Source organism: Lynx rufus, unplaced genomic scaffold (assembly GCF_022079265.1).
Source record: "Lynx rufus isolate CCGP_SWC_20201006 ecotype Redwood Valley unplaced genomic scaffold, mLynRuf1.p SCAF_29, whole genome shotgun sequence".
In the NCBI taxonomy this organism is placed as follows: Eukaryota; Metazoa; Chordata; class Mammalia; order Carnivora; family Felidae; genus Lynx; species Lynx rufus.
The window spans coordinates 3,160,901-3,182,703 of NW_025814844.1; the positions used below are offsets into that span (position 1 = coordinate 3,160,901).

Consider the following 21,803-nt stretch of genomic DNA (forward strand, 5'->3'; position numbering starts at 1 on the left):
GCAATATAGGATTCTGTATTTGGCCATTTACTTTTACCAGAGTTTTATATTTCTGTATGTTTTCACGTTGCTAACATCTCTCAGCCACTCCCTTCTGGTGTCTAAGTTTTCTGCGGAGATACCCACTCATTATCTTGTGGGGGCTCACTTACATGTGATGAGTCATTTTTCTCCTGCAACTTTCAAGATTCTTTTGTCTTTGACTTTTGACAGTTTTATTTTTCCCCATAAAGTGTCTTGGGAGTGGGGCTATTTAGGTTCATTCTATCTGGAGTTCTCTGAGCTTCTCAAATGTGGATGTCCATTTCCTTCCTCAGATCAGGGAAGTTTTCAGTCTTTACTTCTTCTAATTTGTGTCCCTTTCTCTTTTCTCCTTCTGGAACTCTCATAATGCATATATTTGTCCATTTTATGCTATTTTATAGGTCCCTTAGGCTTGCTCCACTTTTGTTTTTATTCTTCTGATCTGATAATTTCAATGGTCAGAATTGCTGATTCTTTTCTCTGCTTGATCAAATCTGCTGTTGAACTCCTGTGAAAAATTTTTTAGAACTCCATATGGTTGTTTTCAGTTTCTCTTCGATATTCTTTTTGTTCACGCATTGTCTTGATTTTTAGTTGTCTGTGCTCTTTTGTAGATCATTGTGCTTCCTTAAGACAATTAATTTCAATTCTTTGTCATGTAATTAATAGATTCCCATTTTCTTGGTATTGGTTCCTGGAGATTTGATTTTAGCCCAGTGAGGACTAATTTTGGATTCCTCTGACTTCTAGAATTACCAGATAATAAATTGTATTGTTTTAAGCCACTAGGTTTGTGGTAATTTATTATAGCAGAAATGGGAAACTAATACAGAAGTCTGAGTTAATAAAAAACAAAAGAGGGGCCCTTAGGTGGCTCAGTTGGTTAAGTGTCCAGCTCCAGATTTTGGCTTAGGTCGAGATCTCATGGGTTCATAAGTTCAAGCCCCCACATCAGGTTCTGTGCCGGCAAGAGAGCCTGCTTGGGATTCTCTTTCTCCTTCTCTCTCTGCCCCTCCCCTATTTGTGCTTGCTTGCTTTCTCTCTCTCAAAATAAACTTAAAAAAAAAAAAAAGGACACATTTCAAATAAAGTTACTTAGGAAATATTTTATTGTACAAAATTTACATTTGTTGTAAATACTAAAATGCATGGCAAAACAACTTTTTGTTAATCCATTTTTTTTGAGATTTTCTGTGAAAAGATTTATTTCCTAATACATTCTCAGATAATATTTGTTTAACAGTTGTGTTGGTAATAAGTACCTTGAGACATAAGTTATAAAACTGAAAACAGATCAAAAAAGCGCAGGAGGAAGACCACTGCCAAAGAGTAATCTCCATGAACTTGGCATTTTCCACTGCAAGGCAGATGCTGTGGGGTCATCACACTGTAACTGAAAAAAAAAAAAAAAAAGTTTAATCCTTCAACTTTACCACCAAACCCCTTTTCACATTTAAGTAGCATAAGACCCCTTTTCTAGTTTCTTTTGTTTCTGCTCTTTTTGACTTTGACACTTTTAGTTGTGTTTCACTGTAAGTAAAAACAAAGCAATAAATTTCCATGTCTCTATATTAACTGAAGATAGATTTCCTTAAGTTCCAAATCATAAAGATATGCCAGAAAGGCTATGGGTGAAGTCCATCCAGTAAAATCAAATTTGAAGGGAACTGAGGTAAAAAAATAAAAAAAAATCAGTGCTGTGTGATTTGTATCAATTTGTTCCTAGCAAAAGCATGAATTAAAAAACAGTACCTATCATATAAAGCAGCCTTACGGTGCTTCTATTATGCCTAAAGGCTAACTGATTTCCCTGGGTGTAATGCTCTTATAACAGAGAAAAGTATTTTAATTATAATATGTATTTAATAGTTACAGTATTGCTTACATAAATATCTTTTGCTTTCCTGAAAAAAAAAATCCTGAATTTGAAAGAAATTTGTTTATTCTTGTAAAAATATGTCTGATATGATTAATGCAATGTGACCAATTAATACCATGAAGTACTTAAAAGTTTTCCTTTTTTGGAAAATCAGCTTTAATGAAACAACTGTAGATAACTGGTTGGTTAAATGCTCTCTTATCTTTTCAAAAGCTGAGCTAAACTAAATTTTACATAAAGATGTATCAAATTTTCACTTATTTGGCCTACTTATATAGAATATAAAATACAAGTTTACAAATACATAACTGGAGAAATCAGAGGCTTAAATGTAGTAAAACTTACACATGGTTTGATTATCTGAAGCCATTCATTAAGATATTCAACAAGACCTAGAGCATCTGGGATATTGTCTCCTTCTGACACAAATTTCAGCAGAACCACCATTGGAATTTCTTTAGAACAGCTATAATAAATACAGAGAAAAATTAAGTATTCTTCTACTGATATAAGACCCGGATTCCAGTGTGCCTGTTTTTATAGCTAAGACGATCTGCCAGGTTTTAGGCAAGGAGAAGATGCCACCTAATAAGATCACTTATTTATCCCCCTTGCCCCAGATGTATGGTATTTGTGGGGATAGACCTAGAAGCCATGTAATTAATGCCCACCATGGGCATATGTAAATTTGTGTATCACACAGGGCTGCATGAAAAAACATCCCCACTGAAAAATGTTCTGATCTACTCTTCAGATCTGCTGTAGAAGACAGTGATTTTCAGAAGCACCATAGCAAAGAGACTGAAAGAAAATAATACCCTTGTTATTAATAATCTAAAGCAGTGAAGGAAAAGTGTGGAATAGAATAAAGGGAAAAAAACTTATTGCTATTTCTTACAGATTCTATCTACTGAGTGATTTATTATGTGCTAAGGACTGTCTGCATATTTTATAATTCAATCCCTCAGCAATCCTTGAGGAAGTTATAATTATCTCCATTTTATAAATGAATCAGTTTGGAATAATGGGAACACAGACAGAATGCCTGGATTCAAATTCTAGCTCTGCTACTTACCAGACATGTCAGGCAAGTTACTTAATCAGAGCTTCAGTGTGTCTCATATGTAAAAGAGGGAACACAACAGAACTTACCTCACAGGTTGTTGGGACATGTAAAGGAGGCAGTAGAGGAAAGTGGTTAACACAATGCTCAATACATAGTCAATACTATGAATGTGTTAGCCAGTATGATGAAGTAACTGAAGTTTAAAGGGCTTGAAGCATATTTAACATGCTCAAAGTTCTGTATCTGGGAAGTGGCAGAGGTGGGACTTGAACCTGAGTCTTTCTGACTCCAAAACAGTCTATTTGCTGTAAATGTCTCAAGCTAGTGATGAGATGGAGGTAAATCAATGCAAAAAGCTTCCTGTTTGCCAACAAAAGCAAAAATATTTTCTAATACACTAAAATCAAAAACTAGGAGAAAAATACGATGCTAAAACTTGAGAGCACATGACTGATAGAGAGGTTCAGAAATAAAGTGAGTTGGGTTCCTAAGCAGGGGATATCAGATGTGGAGAAGACTCTGATAGGGAGGTTCAGAAGTCTCAGATGTACTAGGAGAGGCTAACATAGCATCTCAGTCTCTAAATATTAGAAATTGGAAGTTGTTGATGAATGGATAAAGAAATTGTGGTATATATACACAATGGAATACTACGTGGCAATGAGAAAAAATGAAATATGGCCTTTTGTAGCAACGTGGATGGAACTGGAGAGTGTGATGCTAAGTGAAATAAGCCATACAGAGAAAGACAGATACCATATGGTTTCACTCTTATGTGGATCCTGAGAAACTTAACAGAAACCCATGGGGGAGGGGAAGGAAAAAAAAAAAAAAGAGGTTAGAGTGGAAGAGAGCCAAAGCATAAGAGACTGTTAAAAACTGAGAACAAACTGAGGGTTGATGGGGGGTGGGAGGGAGGGGAGGGTGGGTGATGGGTATTGAGGAGGGCACCTTTTGGGATGAGCACTGGGTGTTGTATGGAAACCAATTTGTCAATAAATTTCATATATATATATAAAAAAAAAAAGAAATTGGAAGTTGTTAGCAAATTACATCATCTCCATATGTAGTTCTCAAATATCACAGAGGCTCTCAAGCTTTGTATGGAAGCACTGTGAGCTGTGATGACTCAGAAGATTCCAGATCCTACACATTCCTTAGAAATGGATCCTGCCTAGAGGAGGCTAGCTAGCCTCCCTGGCTGTGCCTTCATTTTCAAAGCTCGACCTTAAAAAATGAAGTATGGTCTTGAATTTACAGTGCCTCCACTACTAGTTTGTAACACAAAGAGTAGCGTAATAGTTTTAATACCATCCTCTGGACCTCTCTAAAAATGAAAAGTGGAGAATGACTAATTTTATTACTTTGTGACATTAAAAACCTAGACACATCCATTATTAAATTATAAATGCACTTCTATTCCCATTAAATATATGGGATTTCAGGTCAGCCACACCACTGCCACCCCTTATTATTAGAGTAACTAACATTATTTTTTCCAGAGATCAGAATATATATTTGTTCTCATAATGGGAAGGCAAAATATATACGTTACAAAAAATTTAGCAAATATTCATGATGTGCACTGAGGAAGAAAAAAAGGATTCAAAATTATATAAGCTCTATGATGAGTTTTTTTTCAATTTCAAAAATTCTTTATTGCAGTGAATGTATAATTACACTGAACATTGAACAAGGGTTTGATTATAAGAGAATAAAAGATGTGTGTTAGAAAATTAAAAGAAAATTGATTTTGTGAGAAACATTTTTAAACAGGATGAACTCTAAAGTTATAAAGGTAGACATGGTATATCTTGCAGATATGTGCATTTAATTCAGATATATTTTTAAAGGAGTTGGGAAGAGAACAAATGAAAAATTAGTAATGGTAGTTACTTCTGATACGTTATATATACACACACACACATATATATACGTATATATACGTGTATATATATATATATATATATATATACATATATATGGGGGGGTGGGGAGAAACAGGGAGAGAAAGAGCATGTGCGCATGCAAGGGGAGAGGGGCGAGGGGGGGCTGCGGAGAAAGAGAGAGAGAGAGAAAGAGAGAAAGAGAGAAAGAGAATCTTAAGCAGGCTCCATGCCCAGCACGAAGCCTGATGCAGGGTTCAATCTCATCACAACTGTGAGATTATGACCTGAGCCTGAAATCAAGAGTTGGACACTTAACCAACTGAGCCACCCAGGCACCCCAGAACTGAGTATTATAAATAATGTTTCTTTGGACTATTCTATATTTTCCAAATATTCTATGATGACTATGTCTAACTTTTATAATATTTTGCTACCTAACTCTGTGGGCAAGTTTACAACTACCCAGAAGTTATTCTTTGGTCTCACAGAATTTTACCCTACACATGTGTGGCTTAGACTTCAAAGACTCAGAGAGACCCCTACAGCTCTTCTGAATAGTCCTTCTATGGTTCTCTGCCTTGTACTTTCTGAGTGTCCTAGCATTCCCCAATGCTGGTATCTGTCTCCTCAACTCAGCAAGACTGGTCTGCTTAGGTTCCCTCCCCCTCCCTGTGTTGTAGTCCAGAAAATATCTCCAAGCAGAAAGTTGGGGGCAATTGTAGGACTTTATTTGCCTTCTCTCAGGGATCACAACTATGTGCTGCCTGGTGTCCAAGTCTGAAAAACAGTTGTTTCATTAATTTTGGCCAATTTCCAGTTGCTTATGGCAAGATGGCAAGTCTGAGATCATTACTCTAACACTGAGTGGAGCAAAAGGAGGAGGCTAATTTGTAAAGAACTAAGCAGACAGGGTGAAGGTGCAGAGAGCTGTGGGAATACAAAGAGAGTAGTAACTTCCTTGTGCAGAGGGAGAAGCATGTAAGGACACAGAGGAGTGCTGTACGAGGTGACTCTTAGAAACTGGGTTGGTTTTTGCAAGGGAGACAATAGGAGAAAGTACATGGGACAAGGCAAGGAAGAATGAGACAGCTTTTAGGAAACCATGACTGCTAGTAGTTTAGCTGGAGTCCAGGGCACCAAGGAATGAGCCAGGCAAGGAGATCCTGCAGGGCCTTATATGACACATTAAGAAATATGAACCAGATTCTGCATAAAGCAAGTAAAACTGCTGATGGATTTAAAAAAAAAATTTTTTTTGATGTTTATTTTTGAGACAGAGAAAGAGCATGAATGGGGGAGGGTCAGAGAGAGGGAGACACAGAATCTGAAGCAGGCTCCAGGCTCCGAACTGTCAGCACAGAGCCCAACACGAGGCCCGAACTCACAAACTGTGAGATTATGACCTGAGCTGAAGTCAGATGCTTAACAGACTAAACCACCCAGGCGCCCCACTACTGATGGATTTTACTCTGGGAATGTTGTGATCAGTTCTGAATTTAATTTTATTTTTCAATTTTTTTTTAATGTTTATTTTTGAGAGAGAGACAGAGTGTGAGCCCGGGGTCAGAGAAAGAGGGAGACACAAAATCTGAAGCAGTCTCCAGGCTCTGAGCTGTCAGCACAGAGCCTGACGCAGGGCTCAAAGTCACGAACTGTGTTATCATCACCCGAGCCAAAGCTGGACACTTAACTGACTGAACCACCCAGGTGCCCCAGTTCTGAATTTCAGAAGGTTGATTTTAGCAATACTGAAGATGGATTAAACGGAGTCATAATGAAGGAGGCGGGGGAATCAATCAAGAGATCTTGATGGCAGCAGCTACAGACTAAACTCACACCCCTCCAAAACTCATATGCTGAAGCCCTAACCCCCAATGCAATTCCATCTGGAGATGGGACCTGCACAGGTAATTGAGAGTAAACCAAGTCATAAGGGTAGGGCCCTAATCTGACAGCACTGTGGCTCTGTAAGGAGAGAAGGAATCAGAGGTCTCTGCTATCTGAAGATACGGCCAGAAGGCAGCCATTTGCAAGCTAGGAAGAGGGCCTTCACCAGAACTCAACCATGCTGGCTCCCCAATCTCAGACTTCTAGCCTCTAGAACTGTGAGCAAATTAATTTTTGTGGTTTAAGCCACCCTGCTGATTTTATTTTGCTATGACACCCCAATCAGACTAACAGCAGTCTAGGCTACAAATGATGTGGCCTGAATGAAGCAAAAGAAGGACTGAAAGCTGGTGGTTTGCAGGGCAGGCCAGAGAATGATTACGTAGTCATGGCTTCCAGGCTGTGGTAAAAGAATAGCTGAAGTGATATTTTATATGATGAGCAATAAGCTAGACAGGAAAAGAAGTAAAAACACGAATGGGTGACAGACTGGAAAAAAAGAAAAGTGAAAAGAAATGAGCAGGTTTTAAGGGAAAAACAGAAAGCTGGAATGGTACACAAGTATGGCCAGAGATGGACAAAACAAGGTGTATTAGGAAAACAAGCTGAAATGCCTGTATCCTTTCTGACAGAAGTCTTAGATATTTCAGAAAGAAGCAGGGGCATAAATAATTACAAATAACAAGGAATAGGTTCAACTTTTAGACAAAGAATAAAGCTCACTATGATCCTGGACCATGAGTGCTAGCTCTAGAGTGAAGTGGTTAAAAGTGCAGAATTTGGGGCCGGATGCCTACGTTTGAATCTTGGCTCTGCCACATGTTACTCATATGGCTTTTAGCAGTTATTTAACCTTGCAGCCCTTCAATTTTTTTGTTTATAACATGTAGTTAATAGCACATATCTATAAGATCAGTATGAGAATTAAATAATTTAATATATGTAAGGTGCACAGAAAGTACCAGGCACATAATTTGCTAACACCATGACTACTACTTATGTTACTATTATGACTTCTTCAGGTCATATAGAAATCACAATGCAGATTTCAGAGCAAGCAAACCAGTCATTCTACTTTGCAAGGCTAGGATTATACTCTTGAAATTTATTATGTTAAGTAAGGAGGCAGATTTTTGGTGGACTTTCAGCAATGGTAACGGGGACATAATTTTTTTCTAAGGTTAGCTCTGCCCACTTCTCTAGAGCCACCACTGACAGCACAAGTGGTGCTCCTTATTCATGTCTCCTCATGGGAGAGCAGAGAGTAGACTAGCAGTAGAAGCCACCTTCTAAACACCATTGGCTCTGTTTTCCATGAACCCACCAGGCAAATCAACTCCTAGCAAGGAGGAAAAGTCAGAGGGAGTTGAAGCATACAGCAAGGCCTACTGGTTAGCCCTAAATTTAGCCTCGGGTCATATGAAACAGGAAGCTAAGGGATAAGGCAGGCAAAAATGGGGATAGTGTAAGTGTCTACAAATCTGATGGCAGATTGGGCCATCATATAAGTCATAAAAGTCAATTTACAAAAAGGGGCTTAAAGAAAAAAAGATCTCTTTCTAGTTTCCTCCTTTACTTTTACTTGCCTGCTGTTAGTGATTCTCAAAGATCAATCAAGAGCAACTGCAGAGAATTTAAAAGAAAAATGCACAAAAATAACTATAAATCTGTTATTGGGCATATAATACATAAAGATGTAATTTGTGACAATATCATAATGGGTTGGGGGGAGATAGTGTGACCAGTAGTAGTTTTTGTATGCAACTGAAGTTAGTATCAACTCAGACTGTTATAACTTAAGAATGTTACATGCACTCACCATGGAAACCATAAAGCAAGTATCTTTAGAATATACACAAAAGGAAATGTGAAGAGAATCAAAAGATGTCCCTATAAAAAAGGTGGCAGTAAAGCAGTAAATGAAGAACAAAAAAGGTATAAGACATACAGAAAACAGCAGAATAACAAGTCCTTCATTAGTAATTACTTTTAATGCAAACGGATTAAACTTTCTAATCAAACGACATAGACTAGCAGAATGGATTAAAAAAATGATCTATTTACCGTCTATAAGAGACTCACTTTGAATATAAGGACACACATAGTTTGAAAATGAAAAGATGGAAAAAGATATTCCACACAAATAGTAACCAAAAGAGAGCAGGGTGGCTGTAAAAATATCAGACAAAATATCAAAAACTGTTGTAAGAGATGGAGAAAGCCATTACATATTGAATAAAAGGGCCAATTCACCAAGAAAATGTGATAAATACAAAGATATATTCACAAAACAAGAGCCCCAAAATATATAAGCAGACATAGAATTGAAGGGAGAATTAGACACAGGGCTACAATAACAGTTGGGAGACTTCAACACTCCACATTCAATAATGGAACAAACGGACTGATTCATAATGAAATAGAGGGACTTACACAACACCATACACCCATTAAACCTAACAGATGTATACAGAACATCCCACTCAACACAAGCAGAATACACATTTTTCTTGGGTGCACATGAAACATTCTCCAGGACAGACCTTTGGTAGGGCACAAAATAAGACTTGATAAATTAAAAAGATGAAAATCATACAAAGTGTCTTTTTCAATCATAGTAGAATGACACTAGGACTCAACAACAGAAGGAAAACCAGAAAATTCACAAATATATGGAAATTAATACAGTCAAGGAAGAAATAGGTCAAAGAAGAAATCACATGGGAAATCAGAAAAATACAGGAGAAAGAAAATGAAAACAACATGCTGAATTTAAGAGTTGCAGCTAAAGTAGAGTATGAGGAAAAGTTTCAGCTGTAAACGCATGTATTTAAAAAGAAGAAATTTCTCAGATTGATGACCTAAGTTTACATCTTAGGAACTATAATAAGAAAGGGAAACTAAACCTGGAGTTACCAGAAGAAAGGGAATAATGAAGATTAGAGTGGAGATAAATAGAAAACAGAAAAACAATAGAGAAAATCAATAAAACCAAAAGTAGTTATTTGAAAAGATCAACAAAATTTACTAAGAATAAAAGAAAACTCAAATTACTAAAATCAGAAATGAAAGTGAGGATATTAGTATGGGCTTTGCAGAAATAAGTAGGAGTTATTATTTAATGAGTACAGATTCTCTGTTTAGAACGATGACAAAGTTCTGAAAGTGGACAGATGGTGATGGATATACAACACCGTAAATGCATTAATGCCACTTAATTGTACACTTAAAAATGGTTAAATTTAATGTTACGTATATTTTACCACACTTAAATTATGTGATGTGTAAATATATAAACATATTCTCAAAGTTCTGATAAGTAATCCAACACACTCTCCCACTTATCTTACTTTCATTATTTTTAAGTAGGCTCCACACCCAATGTGAGCCTTGAACTGGTGACCCCAGAGATCAGAGTCACACATTCTACAGCCTGAGCCAGCCCTTCCTACTTTCATTTTTAAATAAGGTGGGGGAACAAATGAACAAACAGACAAACTCACCCTTCATCATAGAGTATTTTTGTGATACCTCCTCCAGGAATACGGATACAAAACTCAGAATCATCTATTTCAGGAATGCATGGGCTTTTTTCCATTTCTTCCCAGTTCAGGCTCTTTATTTTATTTTGAACAGTTTTTTGCAAGAAAGGTGTAAGCAGGTATCTGAAGGGAGTACTAGAAGCAATCATATAATTCAGTTTTTAAAAACATAATAAATTTGAACATTAAGGCAAGTATCAGTTCTTTTAGCAAATACTATTTGTTCCATGTGTATTTTGTTGCAAAAGCAAAGCACAAGTTTCAGCAGTCTATGGAAGAATAGCATATAAAAATATTGCTCTGGCTTGCTATTTACACACTTAGGAGAGAGCATAAGGACCCAGGCCAACTTAAACTAAGGCAAGGTCAGCATGAAGATAATCAATTTCCCACAAGCTATGCTCCCTTCTGGCCAAGAGGACTTTTGTGAGATTCCTAGAATTGTATGTTTATTGTGAGATTCCTAGAAATTAGCTCCAGTTTTGAAAGGTTAGTCTTGGCTAATGCTTTTCATCATGATTTTATAGGTGCGGAAATGATAATGAAATAGTTTATATTTCTATCTCTTGGATACTTTGCCTTATATTTAGGAATTCAGTGTGACATACCTGATTTATACTTAGAGGCAACTGGATTTCTGCAATGACTGAATAAATAGAAATACGAATTCAATTTTCCAAAAATCATCCAATGAATCTCTCCTCTTTCTCTTTATCAGCTCAGCTCTGTAATGTCACCACACACCATACCAAACAACCGAAGCACAGTTCCAGAACAATCTATATCTTTACACCAAAGCCTTCCTTCTGCCTCAACCATAACACTACTAACCATACTCCCTCCTATCTCCTGACTTTATCATCTTTCTAAATTCCAGAGAGGGGAGGTAAAAATATACATAACTTTTAAAACTTATTTTAGCTTTTTAATAGAGACACCATCATAATATTGCATAAATTAAAACAAAACTTTTCAAAGGCAAAAACATACCTGCGAAGCTGTAGGTCATTACGGTGATATGAATGACTGCTTGAAAGAACAATAACTTTGGCACAGTTACTACTTTTCACCCAGGAAAGCAGTTTTTCACAGAATGGCTTTGATTTATACTTCATATACCATTGAAAGAACAAAAAGAAAGTCTCAAAGTTAGATCTTAGCATATAATAAGAGTATCATATAAAATATTTTATTAGCTTTATGTGATGATAATTTATGTATTAAAATTATAATTATTTTTACTTCTACTTTCCTGTCCTTAAACTGAAGGTGAGAGACGAAGAGCAATGAATTGTTTATTGTAGCTTTACAATTAAGAAATAAATCATAAGAAATCTAGTTTTAAAAAAATTCTGTGCTGATGGACAAAGGAAAATTTCCCAGTTCTCTACTTAATCTATTGTTACTTAAAAACTATCACATGGTCATCTATAAAAACTATCACATGGTCATCTATGAGATCTTCTTGCTAGAAATTTCTGACCTGAATCTGATCAGGAAATGATTAGGTGAATCTAGGATGCTGAACATCTGGCATGAATCCTCGAAGAGTGAATACTATGAAGAACAGAAAAAGGAGGCCACTTCTACGTCAAAGGCTAAAACTAAAAAGACGTTACAGCCAAATGTAACATGTGAACCTTGATTGAAGGTTCCAAAACTGAAGAATATTTTGGGGACAATTGGGGAAATTTGAATATGTCTTATGATACTACTGAATAATTCATTAAGAGCTGATTTTCTTAGGTGTGATAATGCTGCTGTGGTTGTGAAGGAGAATGTCATGAAGGAGAGATACATGCTGAACTATTTATGGGTAAAATATCATAACATCACCAGCCTACTTTTGGATTATTTGGCAGAAGGAAACTGCATGCACATGCAGAGAGAGAGAATCAAGCAGGTATGGCAAGATATTAACAGTTGGTTAATCTGGGAAGTGGGTTATACAATTTTGGGGGGTTATGGAAATTCTTCTCACAGACCGCTATTAAATAATTATTCAATAAAATTTAAAATGCAGATAAGAAATAGCTAGTTCTTCAACTAGGGAGATGGTACAGCCTGATTAAATTAAAAAACTGTGTTTCAGTTTTCTGAAATCTCATTTTACAAATGAGGATAATGTTAATACCTGCTTTGTCACACTGTCGAGATGCTTATGTAGAGTAATATATATATAAAGTACAGCCATATTGGTGTGAAGAAATCAATGCTCAATAAATGTTAGCTATTTTGAAATCACTATTCCCATCTACCAAAAATTTCATTCAGACATGTTTGTCTTTCTTAATTCTTGAACTTACACTGGTATTAGGAAGAGAACAGAAAAAGCCACATAGCATAATGGAAAAATATTAGCAACTCTCACTGCAAAACTTTGGGTATGGTATTGTTAACTAAAGAAAGTAAAGAGTGGATCTAATATGAATATTAAAATAATCATAGCACTATTCACAGTTGTCTCAAACTAGAAAAAAACCTAACATTCCATTAACAGTACAATGGATAAATTATGGCTTATTTATACAACAGAATCCCACATAGAGGTGAGAATGAACAAACGACCTCTCCTTCGAACTACATGGATGGACCTCACTAACAGAATGTTGAGTAAAGGAAGCTAGACATAAAGTACATGCCATGAGATTCCATTTACATAATAATATAACTAAGATGGAGTATGCGGGAGAGGCAACAGAAAGCTGATAATTTTCTGACCTTCTTAACAGATGGTACCTTAATCGACTCAACCAACATTTACTAAGAGCTCCTCTACATGCTACATACTTTTCTAGAAGCTGGGGATATGAAAGTGAGTGATACACTGTCACTTCTCTCAGAATACTTACTTTATATTAGAGGTAGATAATAAACAAATATATGATACTCTAAGTAGTGATGAATTGTGAAGAAAACCACCCCAGGATAAGACAATAGGGTAGTCAGGGGAGGCCTTTCTGATGAGGCAGCATTTAAGCAAGGACTGAAGGAAGTAAACCATTTAGGTATCTAGAAGAAAAGTATTCCAGGCAGAGAAAATAATGTAAAGACTCTGAGATGGGAGTGAGCTTAATCTGTCTGAACAACACAGGGAGACCAGTGTGGCTAAAGCAGGGTTAATGAAAGAGGGAAACCATTAATGAGCAAACAGGAATGGCTCTAAGTTCGATTAAGTAAAGCAGTTGTCCAAGAGAACTCTCTGTGATAATGGAAGTGCTCTTTATGGCAGCTGCTTGCCACACATGGCTATGGAGAACTTCAAATGTGTCTAGTGTGAAGGAGGAACTGAATTTTTAATTTTATTTTAGTTTATGAATCAAAATTTAAATAGCTACATGTGGATAGTGGCTACCATACCAGCACAGAGGTAGAGCCTAATAAGTCACAGTAAGGGCTGGGAGTTCACTGGGATGAAAACAGGAAACCACCAGAGGGTCTGAAAAGAGAAGTGATGGATTTGATTTAGGTTTAAAGGATAACTGGTGGTGCTATCTGCAGACAATTAGGTATTTATGGAAGTGGGCAGAGCAAGAATAGAATTAGGGGTAGGAGAGAAGGCAGTGATTTGGACAAGAGTGGCAGTGGTGGAAGAGGAAAGAAGTTAGATTCAGAATTTATTTTGACATGTACATAATTTATATGTAGATGTCACTGGTTGAAATGTAATACAAATGGACTAAATCCAAAATATTCATTTGTTTAAATGTTTTCACCCATGTTACCTAAGTTGGGAATATATAAGATCCAAACAGTATGCCTCATTTCCTTTCAATATAATCAATCAGTAAATGATGGTAACACCTATTCTAAGATTGGTTCTCTATAGAATCAGACTTTTCTTAACCGTACATACAGTAAAAAGAGCAGAACTGAGTTTTGAATCTTAATTCTTAATAATACTTAGTATTTTCTCATTATATTTCACTTCAATCAACTTAAAAAGACAAATATACTAACCTTAATAAAAATGGATCTTAACTGAAGAGCCACTAGCTTCTTTGAAGGCAATGAATATACTACAAAGACAAAAAGAAAATGAAATCATGAGAGTTAAAATGATGGAGTTATACAAGTGAAATTACTAACATAAAAACTAAAATTGAATTGTAAGAACTTTTATACCTAATATTTTCAATAATTAAATATAAAACATATGAACTATATCATTCAGTTAAAATAGAACATTTTAGAAGTACCTTAAAATGCACCTGTGGGCTTTATTCTATATAACAGATTCATTTCTGAAAGGTTAACTGTTAAGAAAATATAAAATTATATTTCTTCTGACTGTGATTGTAGAATCAGGGAAGAATTCCCCGGAAACTTCTGGTGTTATGACACATGAAATCATTCTTAAGAATGTTTTTATTTAAGGGGTGCCTGGGTGGCTCAGTCGGTTGAGTGTCTTACTTTGGCTCAGGTCATGATCTCACAGTTTGTGAGTTCGAGCCCCACATTGGGCTCTCTGCTGTCAGCCTGTCAGCGCAGAGCCTGCTTCGGATCCTCTATCCTTCTCTCTCTCTCTGCCCGCCCCCCCCCCCCACCTGCACAATCTCTCAAAGAAATAAATAAAACATAAAAAAGAATGTTCTTAGCTAAAAACAAACAAAAAACAAAAAGGGGCACTTGGGTGGCTTAGTTGGTTGAGTATCCAACTCTTGATTTTGGCTCTGGTCATGATCCCAGGGTTGTAAGATCGAACCCCATATCAGGCTCTGTGCTGAGTGGGAGCCTGCTTAGGATTCTCTCTCTCCCTCTGCCCCTATCCCTCACACATGCTTTTTTTTTTTTTTTTAAATGTTTATTTATTTTTGAGAAAAAGAGAGAGAGAGACAGAGTGAGAACAGGGGAAAGGCAAAGAGAAAGGGAGACAAAGAATCTGAAGCAGGCTCCAGGCTCTCAGCTATCAGGAGAGCCTGACACAGGGCTCAAACTCACGGACCGTTAAGACCACGACCTGAGCCTAAGTCAGACGCTTAACCGACTGAGCCACCCAGGCACCCCTGCTCTCTCTCTCTCTCTTTAAAAAAAAAAAGTTATGCTCCCCTCTTCTCTCTGGAGAAGAGCAACACTCATTGGGATTTAGAGAAGGAATAAAATGCAAGAGAATGTTAGCCATATAATAAAATCCCTGGAATAGGTACATTTGTGTTCTTTAGAAGTTTTTGAAAGATAACATGCAAGATAATATGTAAAATTTTCTGAGTCAAGGTGTGTGCTCTTCTTCAAGGAAAAGGATCCACAACCTTCACTCACATTCTACAAGGGGGCCTACTGTACTGATGCTTAACATGTCCCTGCCCAACCTCACCTCTGAGAATGAGAACCAAGGACAAAATATGGAGTTTCTTAGAGGCATGATTAGGCCACTGTGCTAAAGAGTAAAATTTTAGTTACTGTAAAATAATTTACAAATAACCCAGACTCCAGTAAATCCTTTGGCAGATCATGTCTCTCCAGCTATAGCTCTTTTGGGGAGTGTTGGACTGGGGTAGTGACTAGGGGCTTTGCTGCAGCAGCAAGCCTAATGACCTCCAGGTATTTTCAGGACAAAGGAGGTAAGAGCAGAAATTTAGGAATTAGGGAAAAGAGCACAAATTTAGGGGAAAGGGACTAAAACATGAGCCACTTAGGCCTGTAATCTATCTCTGATGTGCACATTTAGTGCAATTCAACAGACTTAATGGGAAGAGGATACATCTGTAGGGAGTGAGCAAAATGTAAGACATACCACCTCCTACAATATTAGCACTCATATTCATCATCAGTGTATCAGGAAAATCTTTTTTAAGATCCTGCTTCCCATTACTTTTCTCTTCTGAGGTGATACAATACAAAAGCAACATCACCTTTCATGTTTTCTGGTATAAAATATGTAGCTTTTATCTAATCAAGGCTTTAGATCTAAGAAGTTACAGAAAATACAGACACTAGGGGACCAAGATAAATGACACTACAAGGAAGTTATAAGACATATGCAGAAGATAGGACATTCAATAGGACAATGGATCTAGTTGTTTCCTCAATAAATTAGTTTCATGAAGGGATTAAAAAAAAAAGAGACTGCTCTACAGTAAAAAGTTTCCGAGGCATAACAATCAGAAGTACTATGGTGGGTCTTAGTTTATTTTTTTATTATTATTTTTTAATGTTTATTTATTTTTGAAAGAGAGAAAGAGAGACAGTGTGTGAGCGGGGGGCAGTAGGGAGACACAGAATTCAAAACAGGCTCCAGGCTCTGTGCTTAACCAACAGAGCCACCCAGGTGCCCCTAGTGGGTCTTGGTTTAGACAAACTAACTTTGAAGGACATTTTGGGGTAAACTGGAACAGTCTGAATATGGATAGGGTATAGTTAAGATATTAAGAAATTACTAATTTTGTTAAATGTGATAGTATTTTAGCTATAAAGAAAATGTTCTTTAAAAAGACAAATATGTATTTAGAGGTGGAATGTCATGATATCTATAATTTATTTCAAAATACCTCATCTTAAAAATAGATAAAGTAGATTAGACATAGCCAATTGACTTGTTGTGAGTTTGTGTCAGAGAAAAGCCAGTGGGTCTTCCACTAGTGTGAAGGTCCATCAGGGTGGTGTGGTGCTTAAGAAACAGGTCTCAGGGGCCAGAGCCTTGATTAGAAACTCAGGTATACCAATTATTAGTCATGTGACCTTAACTTCTTTGTACAATGGTTTCCTCATCTATAAGACTACTTATAGAGTAGTTGTGAGGATTAAATGGATTAATACATGTAAAGAGTATTAATGCACACAGTGCTCAGCTCATATAAAATGATAGTTGTTATCATTAGTGGAAGTATATAAATTCTAGTTCTACTATTTCTAGTACTTTATCCTTTAAGGCAATAGCTGAATTCAGTCTTATGGTAAACAGAACACTGAGAAGCCAACAGAGCACCTTGTCATCAAACGAAGCAAGTGGGTGCTCCTGTGCTTCATGATCAATAGCTTTCCCCCACTCACTCAGAGCAGTTCTGTACTATAAACACAGTGGTCACGGCAATGTCAACTGTGTTCCCCAATTAAAACAAACATGACAGTGCAATGAGGAATTATGGAGATTTATGGCATGGTAAAAGCCTATGTCTACTAGTAGTATTAGGCAACTCAATTCTCTGAGCCTTATCAATATTATATTATTATGGATTCTATAATAACATGAGAGGATAACTATCAGGCCTACGTAAGGTAGCACATGTTAAACATACAGGACTGAGCTCGGTGGAATTCTCTTTACCTCTTTCTCTAGTATTAGTGGTGCTTATACTTGCCAGAAAGATCAGAAATTAAAACTGAGGATAAAAGAAGGACAAAAAACCTTTATGTTAAAAAAAAAAAAAAAAGGAAATCTCAAATTCTAGTAAAAAATATAAGTACAGTCATCTTAGGAGCTGCCATTTAGAAAAGACTAAGAACTAAAACCATGATGTACAATAGGACAATATGACCAGGTCATAAATACTGCACAAAACTGGCACTAAATAAATATATGCTATAAAACAATATCCATTGAATCTATTTCTGATTTAAAACAACTCTTCCTTGTAAGAGAATAAAACATGCAAAACCTTACATACCTTCAGCATTTATACTGAGTTCTGTTGAATTTTCTTCTGCAGTTGCATATGGATTGTTTCCAACCATTGGCACAAGACAATCAGTATAGAAGTAACCAATCTTACACATATTCAGTGTAGAAATAATCAAATCTATTGCAAGCTGGCCAACATTTCCAACAGATACTGCTGGCTGAAATAAAAAATGTTCATTAAGTAATCAAAATTAGCAGCACTTTTAAAAGCTTAGACAGAAGACAATAATCACAGGACTACATCTGAATGGTTATGCTCAGGTGCATCAGAACTAAATATGGACTCTTTGCATTAGCTTCAACAAGGTGTCAGCAGGGGCTTCCTCTACTTTGGAGACTATTGGTTTAACACCTTATTGAAAACCGACTATGTGCCAATCATTGCTCTAAGCACTAGGAATGCAGGAAGACAAACGGATAAAAATTCCTGCCTCGTGGAACTCTCATTCTAGTAAGGGAGTAGTTAAATATAATAAAATAGTGAAATAATACAGGCGTACTTTATTTTATGGCACTTGAATGTCTGTGGCAACCCAGCCTCAAGCAGGTCTTTTGGCACCATTTTTCCGACAGCATTTGTTCACTTTGTGTTTGTCACATTTTGGTAATTCTCTCAATATTTCAAACTTTTTCATTATTATTATATTTGTTATCATTTGATCTATGGTGATTATGACTCACCAAAAGCTCAGATGATGGCCAGCATTGTTTAGCAATAACATATTTTAAAATTAAGGTATGTACATTGTCTTTTTAGACATAATGCAAACTTAATACATTATAGTATAAACATAATTTTCACATCCACTGGGAAACCAAAAAATTCATCTGACTGGCTTTATTGTGATATTCACTTTATTGCTGTGATCTGAAACCAAACCCACAATATCTTTGAGATATGCCTATATACAGAGGTAAGTGCTATGGAGAAAAATTAAGTGAGAGTGTATATGTGTTTGGTTGCAATTTTAAACAGGGTGATCAAGGAAAGACTTTAGGTGACCAGTCAACTATAGACCTGGGAGACTTAAGGAAGACAGCCATACGAAGACCAGGGAAAAAAACACTTTATGCAGTGGGAAAGCAAGTATAAAGGCTTCTTGGGTCATCTTTCCCTTTGCTTTGTTAGTGCATAAAGGTTAGAGTCAGCTTCTTTTTACGTTGAACACACACACATATTTACCCCCATGACTTCAAACAGTCCAACTGCCAAACCTCTACCTATCGCCCAGAACATTTATCTCAACTCCAGAGACTAATGGATATCTCCCCATGATTCTCTCATAGGCAATGCACATTCAACATGTACAAAACTAAACTGTTGCCCAAACTTGTCCTCATGTTTTGTATTTCAAAAGTGAAACAATTACTCAATTACCTAAACTAAAAAACTTCTTCCTTTTCTCCTACCAACTACTTATAATACATGGCTAATTTTTATTGATTCTACTTATCTCTTTAAAATAGCCCTTCCTTTGCATTCTTCTAGCAATTGCTTCCCCCATCTCCATTTCCTCTTATTTTTCTGGGTCCCTCAGAGTGGTCTCCCACTTCTCATTGCTCTCATCTACTAATCTCTTGGTTATCTTCTGTAATTCCCTTACCCTTCCCAAGGATTCTGCTACTTAATTTAGACCGTTTCTCTCCTGTATCATCTACACTTTCCTCACTATTGTATTCTTCTCATCAGTATGTGTATGTATGGATGTATACATATATACATACATATATATATATATATATATATATATACACACGCTATAATCTTTCCTTCTAAAATACCCTCCCTTGATCCTACATACTCCCCTAGCTACCACCTCACTTCTTGGTGTCTCTCCATAACCAAAATTCCCAACAGCTGTCCACTAAAGCACAAGCATTCAGGCGCTTTATCTCTGAATTAATGAACAAATACATACATATATTCTCTATCTCTTCTTCCACTTATTCAGCCCACTCCAATATGGCTTCCCTCCCTTTGCCACTTTGCTGATAACGGTCAAGGTTACCGCCAATAATCTCTTAGACATTACTTTCCCCACGAATCTTTTTTTTTTCTTTTGCCAGATATCTCCTGGAAGGATGCTTTTCTCTTTTGTGATTAACAAATATTTTTCAGAGAGATACTATGAAATACTACAAAATTTCCTTCAACAGTACATCATCACAAATTTTAGCATTCACTGATATTTCTTGCATGCATTAAGGTGAGAATTGCCCAAAAGTGATTATCATCATTTAAAAAATTAAGATATAACTGACATATAACAGTGTATCAGTTTCAGGTATAAACATATATCAGCTGATATATATATATATATATATATATATATATATATATATATACGTATTGTGAAATGATTACCACAATGTTTACTTAACATCAATCAGATACAAATTTTTCTTGTAATGAGAACTTTTTAAAAGAATGTTTTAATGTTTTATTTATTTTTAAGACAGAGAGAGACACACACAGAATCCAAAGTAGGCTCCAGGCTCTGAGCTGTCAGCACAGAGCCAGATGTGGGGCTTGAACTCACAAATTGTGAGATCATGACCTAAGCCGAAGTCAGAGTTAACTGAGCTGCCCAGGCACCCCTTGTAATGAGAACTTTTAAGATCTACTCTCTTAGCAAATTTCAAATATACACTACAGTACTATTAATTACAGTCACCATGCTGTACATTACATCCCCAGGACTTATTTATAACTGTAGAGTTGTACCTTTTGACTACCTTCATCTATTTCATCCAAGCAGCTCTCATTCTCATCTGCCTCTAGCAACCACCAACCTGTTCTCTTTATCTATAAAGTTGGGTTTTTTTTCCAGATTCCACATATGAAGCTTTTTTTTTTTAACGGGTCCCTGTGTCCCTCCCCCTCCCAACAAATCCTAGGGTTCTTCTGTGCCCTTTACAAAGTGCTATCCTAGCATTTATTGCCCTTATTGATTTACGTGTGTTTCCAACTAAACTGGACACTCCTTGAGGACAAGGACCTACTCTTATTCTAATGGACTGTTTATTGAAACAGTGACTGAATATGGGCAATTTTAGGAGCAATAAAACCGTGTATTAGGTACTGGCAAGGTTTCCTTTTCTGTAGTTATCTGGTTAATGACAAAGCCCTGCCAGCTTAAGAAAGGCTCTGCTACTAGCTGGAAAAAAAGATTTTCTAGGATACAACGAAAAGAAGATGGCCCGCACAACCTACGTACAACGTTACCAGTAATAATCAAACACATTACGTTTTACAGTTAAGACTACAAACTCTAGTCTCAGAAACGTCTGGTGATAGCGCCAACAAAGAATCTTTCTGCAGCCCGGACTCCAGCGACAACCTCCCCGTTTTAAGCAAGCACCGTCTTCTGTCCCAGGGCGAGTGAAAGACCTCGAGGCGCGGTGGCGGCCCCCCAGGCGCCTCCCGACAGACAGCACCCCAAGCCAAGCAGGCGGAGCTCGAGAAAGCGGGGACTCACCATTAGGAAGGTGAAGCCAGCGAGGTCGGGGACAGAATCTCCGCAGGGAACAAACATGGTCGCACCGAAATGGAAGGACTGGGCGAGCACTGACCTAGAGGAAACGCAGGCGACGCGAGCGCGAAACCGCGAGCGCCTCGCTCCGTCCGCGCGCTGGAGTCCCCAGAGCCCCTAGCGACGGGGCCGCGGGGCGGGGCCGTGGAGTCGCTCGGCGTGGGGTCCTGAAGGGCCCGTCCAGCTACCTGCCGGTCCGCAGTGCGGAAGGGGCCCGCGAGTGGGGAAGAGATGGGGGTCGGCAGCGCCTGCGGAGACCCCGGCAGGGCAGGGCGATGGGGAGCGCTGACGTTGCTGGGTGGCGACCCCGAGGGAGGGGAGCGGCAGGTGGAGGTGGTCAGGCAGGGCTGGGGGCAGCCCGAGGC

General features: G+C 37.4%; 1 protein-coding gene across 1 annotated transcript; it reads right to left on the minus strand.

Moving 5' to 3' along the window:
* Positions 1-1,110: 1,110 nt before the first annotated feature.
* Positions 1,111-21,541, minus strand: PSMG2 (proteasome assembly chaperone 2). Its single transcript, XM_047090339.1, has 7 exons — positions 21,385-21,541; positions 17,892-18,063; positions 14,248-14,306; positions 11,278-11,396; positions 10,249-10,422; positions 2,249-2,369; positions 1,111-1,417 (listed from the first exon to the last, which is right to left on the minus strand). Exons 1-7 carry the CDS (start codon positions 21,439-21,441, stop codon positions 1,319-1,321), a joined length of 801 nt encoding a protein of 266 aa, XP_046946295.1. The 5' UTR covers positions 21,442-21,541; the 3' UTR covers positions 1,111-1,318.
* Between the last annotated feature and the right edge of the window lie 262 nt (positions 21,542-21,803).